This window comes from Thunnus albacares, chromosome 16 (genome assembly GCF_914725855.1).
Source record: "Thunnus albacares chromosome 16, fThuAlb1.1, whole genome shotgun sequence".
NCBI classification, from domain to species: domain Eukaryota; kingdom Metazoa; phylum Chordata; class Actinopteri; order Scombriformes; family Scombridae; genus Thunnus; species Thunnus albacares.
In genome coordinates, this window is record NC_058121.1 from 18,491,615 (window position 1) to 18,502,823 (window position 11,209).

The following is an 11,209-nucleotide window of genomic DNA, read 5'->3' on the forward strand; positions in this document are numbered from 1 at the left end:
TCAAATATATTTCTGTAATATTCTAAGAGCAAAAGAGATACACATTGATTTAAACTCAATCAAAAAATAGAGGGAAGGAGGTTTGTTTATGAATAAAGAATTTTCCCAATAAAATAAAAAAAGTTAACAATATAGTTTAGAGATTGTTACCCATGTTGTCATAGTAACAAATTATATCTTTAAAACTGTGACTAACATTAGTGGTATTGAAAACATGAGAATTTAAATGACGTCAAAATGTCATTGTTATTTTACACTGAGAGCACAAAAGATGTTTGTGCTTTATTGAAACAAGTATGCAGCAGGTTTACAGAGCCTTGTGTGTACAACTTGAGTCTACAATCGCAAACACACCAGGGGGGCTAAAGGTTGTAATAAAAGACATCTGTACATTCAGATATTGAAGAAATGTATTGTTGATATTGACTGTCAGCTCTGAAAAGTTTTTGCTTTTTGCTAAGAATTTTGATTTGTGAATATACAATTGGGTCAAAATGGTAAGCAAATTAATTAAATAGAACTGCAAGAAGAGATTCCTGTCATATTCAGTGAATCCAAACAATGCATTTTTCCAAAGTCATGTAAAGTGAGAGTAGATTTGAGCAGCAATAAATTGTGACATTTTTACACCACAGTTGGTCCCCACAAAAGTAACAGCTTACATCGATGTTTCTGTAAATAATGATTGGGATAATTATTGAATAACACATGTGAAGTATATGACTTTTTTAGTCAAAAAAAAAAAAACAACCCCAAAAAACGTATGTGACAACAGCCAAACTGTTTCTCAACAAATGTGGACCAGTATGATAAGGCAGAGGGTGTACTTATGATGTTTTGTTGAAAAAGTTTAGTTTACCATGAAAAACAAGTTTTCCCCACAGTTATTCCATCAGCATACATCTTTTGAGGATTTTTTTTAAAAAAAATTTGTCTTGATAGCCTTCTTGTCTTTGTAGTTTTCATGCATTGCTTAGTTTCATTTTCAAATATAATAATCAAGGGTTTAAAGTTATTAAATTTGGATTTGTGGATTTTGCCAAAAGAATGATTAGGTTGATAAAATAATATTCTTTGATTTTATTGTCATTACATTTATTGAAACCAAAGAAAACATTCCCTAGACATAAAGTGAAATCAGAGTTGATATTATCAATAATAAATCTGCTCAAGTCGCATCTTTTGTGCGTATTTTTGATCAGGCAACTCTGCGTGACGTCATCACGTCTCTGAAGACCCAACCCAGCCCAACAGGAAGACAACAGATTTTTTTATACGATGCAAATTTGCCACTGTCAACGCTAATTACAAACACTAATTTCAAACAAATCGGTAAAATGCCATTATTTGATGGATTGGGAAGTGGAGCAGAGAAGACTGCGATCGTCATTGATTTAGGAGCAGCTTACACAAAGTGAGTATCAGCCGCTAGCATAGCTGCTCGGTTAGCACAATATGCTAACGTGGCTATCTTTATATTTTTTTGTGTGTTTTTCTTTTCTAACCGACCGTGTCTTGGTGCTTTAGGCCTGAAACAGGGATTAAACTTCAAAAAGACATGATGCATAATTGTAAACACCGACAACTAACGATAATGCTAACGTGTCGGCGTTATGAAAGCGTTGGATATTAATCAATACGTGAATAAGAAAAACATATATACTCAATGTCAGCACCAACATAATCAGCAATACTGATAAATAAAACGCCCTACATGTTCGTATTTTGGTCATTTTTAGACATGGAGCCTATTTAAAGCTTAAAACTATCATATTCGTGTAGCTAGCGTTGTTTACATGCATTGGAAGCGTTTTATAATGTCGGTGAAAGTTGAAGTACTGTAGAAGTAACCGAGAAACTGAACAACAGACTAAATGTCCTGCCTGTCTGTTGTTGATTCGTTTCCTCCTACGTTTACTGCTGCGTCAGTGACCTAAATAGTTGTGTGTAACGTTAAGCACCTAGTCATCTTAAAGCTGTCTGATACTAAACGTCACTTGGTGCTCTGGTCAAGGTGAACAAACTACTGGAGATTTCCCCTAAATGCTGAATTAAAGTTGTAAAACAATTTGGCTGGCAGTGTTTATGACCTCAGTGCTAAGTAATGAACGGCAACTTGGTGGGAATTCAGCAGAAGATATTATATGTAATGTTAAGACAACAGATTAGCCTGAGGCAAATCACATGAAGATCAAGAGGACTGATCTCTTTTTTTGGTTTCCTTAAATAAACAAAGATTTCTTTGTCTGCAGTCACTGTCACACACAGAGCTGCTTATTTTATTTTTGAGCATCTGAGGCGCCCTCTAGTTAAGTGTTTGCACCTTGAATACAAAGTGTTCTTCAATAAAAATACGATTGCCATGTCGGTATGCATGATTTCAGTTGTACGCAGTCCAGTAGTATTGTATATATTATTGTATATGATTGCATTTCTTGATAGTTAACATTATTGAACAATCTGAAATGAAAATATTAATATTCCGCCCATGCACACGCTGCTGCCTCTGCCTGCAGTTCACCTGACAGCCTCCCTCTCTTGCAGATGTGGCTTTGCAGGGGAAACGGGGCCCAGGTTCATAATTCCGAGCGAGATCCGGAGGCCAGGACAGCAACAGGTGAGACGCCGGTGTGCTTTTTGGAAGCATGTGTGGAAAATGAGCAATGTATGTTAACCTGGTGTTTGATGCCTCACTTACAGGCCACCAAAGTGGTTCAGTACAACATCAACACAGAAGAGCTTTATGTCATCCTCAAAGAGTTTATCCACATACTGTACTTCAGGTGAGACTCAACTACTCTTGATTTTCGCTGTTAGCAAGTTTAAGAAGTTAGTTAAGTACTTATACTGTTTGTCATCTGCAACTCAGTGAACATATATATGAATACTGTAACAAATCAATGACTAGGATTTTTAATTGCATTGACTTTATTGACTTTATTGCTCATTATATGATGATTTCAGGGCCACACTATTCAGTAAAATGTCCTTAATTTCTGATGATTTTTTCTGAATGAAAGTTCTTTCTTTGCAATGTAATGTAAGATGTTTTCTACTTGTCTATGTTTGATAAATGTTTCACCACTGTAACTGTATTTGTTGTCTTAATCCATGTGGGCTTGGCACTTGTATGTGCATGACATAATAAATAAATAACTATACATAATATATGCTGCTGTCAGTTGAAAATTGAGTGATTCAGCCTCATCATATGTAAGTTTGTCTTTGTATTTGCTTCAATCAGGCACCTGCTGGTGAACCCTCGCGACAGAAGAGTGGTCATCATCGAGTCCATCCTCTGCCCGTCTCACTTCAGGGAGACGCTCACCAAGGTTTTCTTCAAACAGTTTGAGGTACCAAAAGCTGCAGATCATGTTTTGAGCAAGTGCTGCTAGATTTTAATTTTAGTTTGGCAAGAATAAATAGTTTTGTTCCAATCGTAATCTAAATTAACTGACTTATATAGTAACGCACCTTTTTTTTAACCTAACAAAGAAAATTTGTCATAAATGTTAGCTACATTCTGTAGTAGGTTTTCTGATGTTTTATTCTGTGTCTGGTGGTGTTTCCCAGGTGCCCTCTGTGCTGTTTGCACCAAGTCATCTCATGGCCATCATGTCTTTGGGTATCAACTCCGCCCTGGTGATGGACTGTGGCCACACAGAGACGCTGGTGCTTCCTGTATCCTTTCCCTGTTATCTGGTAGTAGAAAACAGATACAGAAATGTCTTATTAATTTTCAATTTGGGATTTGTATGTTACCGCCTTGACTGTGAAACCAGGTTTATGAGTGCACTCCTATTCTGCCAGCTTGGGAGGCTTTGCCTTTGGGTGGAAAAGCCATCCATAAGTAAGTAGCTCTAACAGATTTAAGAGGAGAGTGTGACATTGCATGATGGTGTCCTATTTTTGAACACTTTGCTGTGGAAAGAACACTTCTATTTCACACTTGAAACCTTGTGACTGTAAAATGAAACTTTCTTTTAGATGTGTTTGTTTTTTTGTCATATAACTTCATGTGTCTGTATTTATTGTAGAGAATTAGATGGACTTCTTGTGGAACAGTGCACCGTGGACACAGACGCCACCACTGGGCAGACTGTACCAGCTGTCATTGGTAATTATTGTTGCATACCAGACTTCTAAACCATTACTTTTTAAAAAGATAGATGTGTAACTCTGACATGGACTGTTGATTTGTTTTACAGTGCAGACCGCAGGAGAATATAATTGCTTTGACTTATTATGCATCATTTACTATTCATAAGAAGAACTTGTTTCTGTTTGACATTTCAGTGAATCCCTTTCTCAATTTGTGAATTATACATATGCATACAGTCTATTTTCGAGTTCCTACTTTTTCTTGACGCATAGTGTTGAGCTGTGAGATCTACAGCTGCAGCACAGTGAGGGGAAACTACACATATATACATCAATAATTAAGACAGATAGCAGGCTGACTCACTTGACTGGACTGTTAAAGTGCATCTCTGCATTAAGCACAGAAGGGCTACGTAATCAATAAATCATTACCGCACATAATTCAAGAAGAAAATTGAATGCGGAAAGCGGTGACAAAACACCAGAAAACAAAACAATTCTATTTGGCAACGATGTAGAAGTTTCCTGAAGGGATTTGTCACAAAGCAGTCACAGTCGCCATTTGCTGCAGTGTCAGCTCATACTTTCCCCAAACGCTGATTCAGTCTCATCATAGTGAAACGGGGGGGAAAAGGCTTATCTTTGCATAAGTGAGCTAAAGGAAATTAAGTTTCACTTCCATTTCTTGTCTCTCTCTTTTTTTTTTTTTTATCCATCTTTTCCTCAGGGACCATCCCAGAGGAGACTGTGGAGGATATCAAGGGTAGGTTTGATGCTTTGTTTTCTTTAAGAGATCACTTTGGTTAAAGCAATTATAGAAACTGCTTAAAATGTACCTATCGTGTAGTTCGGTTATATAATAGCTGTTTTGGTTTCCTGCAGTCAGAACATGCTTCGTCAGTGACCTGCAGAGAGGCCTCAAGATTCAGGAAGCCAAATTTAACCTGGACGGCACAGCTGAGGTGAGCGACATCTTGTTGGTTAACTGATTGTCTCAGTTATCTTCAGTCTGTTCAATAGTTCAAATATTTAAGTACACCTCTTCTTTCTTTGGATTGTATTTGTAGCGTCCAGCCCCTCCTCCAGATGTCGATTACCCTTTGGATGGGGAGAAAATCCTGCATATCAAAGGATCCATCAGGTAGGTCATCAAATGACGCTGTTCACCTTTCACTGAGTGGACAGTTCTGAAAATTGGGGTCATATTTTTCCGCAAATTTCTTTAAAAGTGTGTCCTACATCTTGAGATTTGCACATTCTTTTATTTTTCTGTGTAAGCTGTGTTTTTTGTTTGTCTGTCTGCTGGACTGCCTTTACTTATTTGTCTTTAACTCGCTGGTTGCTTGTACTGAGTCATTGCATAGTTTCGTTGTCATGGCTGCTGAGATCATGAGTTTCTCTTTTTTTTTTTTTTTCCTACAGGGACTCTGTGATGGAGATTCTGTTTGAGCAGGACAATGAGGAGAAGAGTGTGGCCTCTCTGATACTTGACGCTCTGGTGAAGGTAGAGGAAAAGTTTTAAATGTGTTATGTATCGGCATGAGTGAGGGGAATCTGTAACTGACTTGTTATGAACTGCACATCAGTGGGCTATCATCAAGGCAGGAGCAACGAGCCTTGATATGAAAGGAGTGTTTTCTCTCATCTACTTCCAGCTCCAGATATATCTTAGTTAATGTGGTTTCTCATTACTATCTTGCTGCAAAGCTTCAGTATCTTTCACAGAAGGAATGTAGAGTCCCAGTTTCTCTCTCCATATTGTCCAACAGGGGAATCGAGCATACCGTTTTAACTTAATAATGTGGTTGCCATGGCGATGCTCAGCTGTGGCCATTCCAGGGAACTGATCATATTTTTCTGTTGTTCCATGTGAGGCTCAAGTCAGCCCCGGACAGCCTCATTAATCTTAATACATATCGCAACAGACATTACAGCAATATTAACCTCAATCTGCGCAGTACGCTGCTCACGATCAATTGATGTAAAGCACCAGTAGAGCTCTATACACTAGAGAAGGCACTGCAGTAAAGCCAGCCGCAGCTACTTTCATCCATTCTGTTTTAGTCTGCACCTGTCCTGACAACCAGAAGATATAATCTTTAGTGGTGGAGCTGCTGCTTCCTCCTCCTGCCTTTTCTTTTCTCCTACAACACTAATATGACAGACAGAGGTGGATGATGATTGTTTAGGTTTCTTTCTTTCTTTTTTCATTTGTTTTGTTTGCTGAAAGGCTGATAAACACATTTCTTCATTGTAATGCTCCTCTAATTTATTTCATGTGTGTTTGTGTTTGTCTTTAGTGCCCCATTGACACACGTAAGGTGCTCTCTGAGAACCTGGTGGTGATCGGAGGGACAGCCATGCTGCCAGGCTTCCTGCACCGTTTGCTGGCGGAGATCCGCCTCCTGGTGGAGAAACCAAAGTACAGCGACGTCCTGGCCAGCAAGAGCTTCCGCATACACGCTCCACCCGCCAAGCCCAACTGCACCGCCTGGCTCGGAGGTCAGACATGAGGTTTCATTTAAATATTCATCACCACCTGCTCAAAGGGGAAACTTTGCCATTTTTCAACCAGCACCCTATCATTACAATGTGGGTAGTACATGCAAATGTTTAACTTCCCTCCGTGTTGCCTGCACCAAGAGCTCCTCGCTCATTTGTGAGTAAAAGTTCACTGGGTGACATGACATTGGAGATAAGCCTCAGACTACAAACTACGTTTCCTCATTTTCTGTAGTTGTGCCTTCAAGGAAGTTAAAATGTGGGTCTCCCAAAACACTCCCATCTACCATGTTATGCTAGCAATAGGGAAAAGCAGACACTAAAATATCATACTACTAAATACTTGGAAATATCAGCATATTTGGATGAAAACTGGTTTCATGATACAAGGCTGAATATCATGCTTTGGAATCAGACACAACAGAGCTAATGCTAATGAACTAATGAGTTTCCCCGTGATCCTAACACTAACACAAACAACTATCGTTACAATATAATGTCGGAGCAGAGATGTGGCGCTACTGTTACAACTTATGAGGCAATATATTGCGCCATAGAATCAGACATAACAGAGCGTGGATGAGGAAGCGACCGCCAGAGCTACGTTACAGCTGCAGCTAAGAGAGAAGCGCTGCAGCATGTCCAGACTGGATGAGGAAAAACGTTTCGTAAATGAAAAGAAGCCTCAGTAAACAGATATAATGCTGCTTAGTCTTTGCTAACCATCATAAACACACCTTGAGTAGCTCACTGGTAGCTTGTTGGACGGGACACACGCAATGCATTCTGGTTGTTGTAGGATTCCCCCTTAAGAGCGGTGTGTGGGGAATCTACAGCTTTTTTCTCAGTTTTCTCTAGTCATAGGGCACCAATTTTGTCAGCCTTTTTTGGTTCTAAACAAGAAGATATTTGAAAACTATCGGCTGTGACCTCTCATGTAATTTTCAGTCCCCTTTCTGTATTCAACCTCTGCTCTGCTCACCAGGTGCCATCTTTGGAGCGCTACAAGACATCCTGGGCAGCAGGTCGGTGTCCCGGGACTACTACAACCAGACAGGCCGCATCCCAGACTGGTGCTGCTTGAGCTCCCCTCCTCCTGAATCTCTGTACGAAGCAGGGAAGACCCCTCCTCCACTCATGAAGAGAGCCTTCTCCACAGAGAAGTAGATTGTGCTGCAATATAATTCAAACAATGTACTTCAATTTCTGATAGAACAGTCCAGTAATCTTTAATGTAACATTTCCACACAAAACGACTTAACGTGTTACCTAAACAAAGAGCTCTAGATGTTTTTAATATCTAGTAGTCACGCCTAAGTTTTTGTATGCACTGATTGTGGACTGTTTGATAATCAGGTGAGCTGTTTTCTGACCTTACGAGACAGAACAGATATTAGGATTCGAGGTCGTTACATGAGTATTCCACTAAATATGAACATCAGTGAGTAAAAAAATCACATTGTTAAAATTTCAATGGTTCATGCGCTATGTGCAGCCTTGTTGGGAGTCTCATTGGGCAAGAGAAAACAACCTGTACGTGCTAATTCTTATTATCACTCCAGTTTTTTGAATTTACTGAACAGTTAAACTGGAAAAACAAAAATGTGTCAGATCATTGAACGTTGCTGTTTTGATGTTGCCCAACTTATAAGGAAAAACAGAAATGTAGAAAGGAGTCACGTCATTGAGCTTTTAGTCATGGATTTGTCAGTAAATCTTCAGAAAATGTTGCCCAACTTATATGGAGAAACGTAAACTTAGAAAGGAGTCACGTCATTGAACTTTTAGTCATTGGTTTGTCAGTAAATCTACAGAAAATGTTGCCCATCTTCATTTGAGTATGATACAGTGTGAAAGTTCGGTTATGACGGTAACATCCCATGGAGTTTTTTTCAGAAAAAGAAAAAAAACGTTTCATTTATTTATTGTTTGTACTTCAAAGTGTAAAGTGATTTGCTGAAGTCATTAAAGGCCCTTCACACTCACACAGGTGTTATTCTGTTATTCTTAAAAAAAATAACATCCTCTTGAATTTAGCATGAGGTGGAGCAATGCTGCAAGTTTACTGAGGTCACTAAACTTCATCTATTCAGAAGAGACATAAAGATGGTTCCACTTCACTTCAAATAGAGGTGAAAATACCCCCCGAAAATCATGTTTGTACACACCCATACAGTCCTGCAGAGAGGTGTAATCAAGCAAAATAATGGAGAAACACCTGTGTGTGTGTCATCCATAGTTGTGTATGAGCTTTAAAATATCTTTCAGCCAGTTTTTCTCTGTTTAAATTCAACTATTCCAACAAATATATATTCTGAATTGAATCAGACTTGTTTTCTCATTTTTATCCTGTAATGCTGTATGTTTAAAGAATGAAAAGTTAGGGGGGGGGGGGGGGAGTAGTAGATCAGACACAGACATTGTTTATTTTGTTTGAAGATAGTTTGTTGTGGCCAGCTTCAATTATAAACAACATATCCGTTTCATAAGTCTTGAAACCTTCCACCAAAAGCTGGAAAACAAGCAATGATTTTTTTTTAAAGCGTATTACACCTCATTCTTAATTCTTACATCAGAATAGTTGACGGCATCCTTTTCACTATGAATACAACTGAGACACAGGAATGCATGTCGCCCATAAATTCAAACAGCACAAATCCTCTACATGTTTTTTAATGTCTGTGTGTGTCCCAGAATGGACCTACATCTGTTTGGCCTTCTGGGTCACATTCATCACTGAATGCTGATCCGTCTGGCTGAGCTTGGGAACCAGTAGCATTACCCACAATGCACCTGCAGCTTTAAACTGGCAAAAAAAAAAAAGTGTGGGAAATGGATACAGTTTTGGATTCTGATCACAGAAATACGAAAAGTAAACATTGACCGGAGGGAGGAGAACCAGAGACTACTGCAATTAAGAACGTCTCCACATGAGGAAGGTTAAGAGGTGTGTATCTGTTCATCTGTCCTGCCCCAGTACACTCATCAACCCTCAAGCTCGAAGGTCAAACTACTTCCCTAGAACATTCATTATCCTTTTGTTTTGTTAGTTGTTTCAATCTAGGCTCGAAACTCAAGACTACTTTTTTTTAATGTTTTAATTTAATTTAGTTGTCTGTTTCCTTCTGATGCAGGTTAATTTTAAAAGATATAAATGATATAGAGCCTGATCGACTCCAGATGTGTTTTGGAGAAGAAAACAAAAGCGTTGTTACTCATTTAAATGCTCGTATTCAAGCAGAACGAGTGCACACCTCCTATCTTTGTACAAATTACGATGAATCATATCCTCAAATGATCCTCAGATGACGGCCACCGCCTTGCCCGTACATTAAGGAAGCTGGGCTTGCTTGTTTACCCCGTTGTGGACCATATAGAGCTGTACTGTCCCACCTGCTGCCTCTGCTCCAGCTTAGGGAAACCCCATCCTCCCTTGATGGGGACTGGGACTGGACCATCAGTGTGGTTCCCAGAGACAGGAAGCAGCAGCTGTCCGTCTGACCTCTGTATGTCAGACTGGGAGTCTGAGCGGGAAGGGGACTCCCCGGAAAGTGGGTGAGCCCGGCTTGTAAGGAGTGCTGGCAAAGCGCTCGCTGGAACACGGGGAAGTTCAGAAAAAGTTCACACTTCAGAATATAATAGCCACTTATTGTCAGTGATGGGTTCACATGATTAAATGATGATGCCATGGCTGAAAACACCCGGAAGTGAAATTGAATTGAAATAACTTTCTGAGATTCTAGATTTGTTTTTTTCTGTAACATCATGAATCCTAAACAATTCATACATTAATTAATCTCATGTACAAGGTGATGTACTATAAATATGATTCATTTCCTACGTAAGTACCCAAACTGGTCACCATCGCAGCCTTTGAGGACTGAGAGGGAGACTCAATGAGAGGGGAAGGTATCATCCATCTTCGTTATCTCATCCACAGAGGCTGTTTTTCAAAACACAGCAGCCCAATTATCCCGTAAATCACATTGGCTGTGAAAACACATCCGCACCATCCTAATAAATGGAAGGGCAGCTGGGTGCATGTGAGCCACACCCTGCAGAATGAGCTAATTCGGCTGCACCTGCAAGCGGTTCTGGGATGTGAATGTTATTAGTTGTCAGCATTAACTGTAAATAAACAACAAGGAGTCAGATATTATATAATAGGAAGGCTATATTTATACAACAGTTGTTTACACCACTCATACCAGATGTGTTATCTGTTGTAAACACGATTGTGCATAAACAAGCCAAAATGAGGAATGAAGGAGGGTAACCTCTGAGACATTCTGCTCATTCTTGCAGCAGCCGTGTTGATAACCTGAGGTCTGCTGCGCCGTGCCAAGACTAAACAGGCAACACTCAGGAGGGCTCAGTGCATAAACAATACCAAAGAGCCAAACTGCTTCAAGTAGGAACCAGATCCAGTCGTGGAACCCGGAGCTGATATGTATGTGAGTACAGAGATACAGGGAACTCCCTGCACTGCCAGTTTACGTTTCAGTATCACCATCGGGCCAAGAACAAAGGGACAGGGGGGCTTAAAGGATCATATTAGTGGGTTTAGCTCAGTAACTGCAAAATACTTCACATTTTGTTGCCCATT

General features: G+C 39.6%; 1 protein-coding gene across 1 annotated transcript; it reads left to right on the forward strand.

Annotated features, from left to right (window-relative positions):
- Window positions 1-1,206: 1,206 nt before the first annotated feature.
- Window positions 1,207-8,588, forward strand: actr10 (actin related protein 10). The gene is made up of 13 exons (XM_044329552.1): window positions 1,207-1,414; window positions 2,545-2,617; window positions 2,701-2,783; window positions 3,245-3,353; window positions 3,574-3,681; window positions 3,783-3,850; window positions 4,038-4,117; window positions 4,829-4,864; window positions 4,984-5,063; window positions 5,169-5,242; window positions 5,524-5,605; window positions 6,402-6,603; window positions 7,589-8,588. The coding sequence occupies exons 1-13, from the start codon at window positions 1,338-1,340 to the stop codon at window positions 7,768-7,770; spliced, it is 1,254 nt and encodes a 417-aa protein (XP_044185487.1). The 5' UTR covers window positions 1,207-1,337; the 3' UTR covers window positions 7,771-8,588.
- Window positions 8,589-11,209: the final 2,621 nt, after the last annotated feature.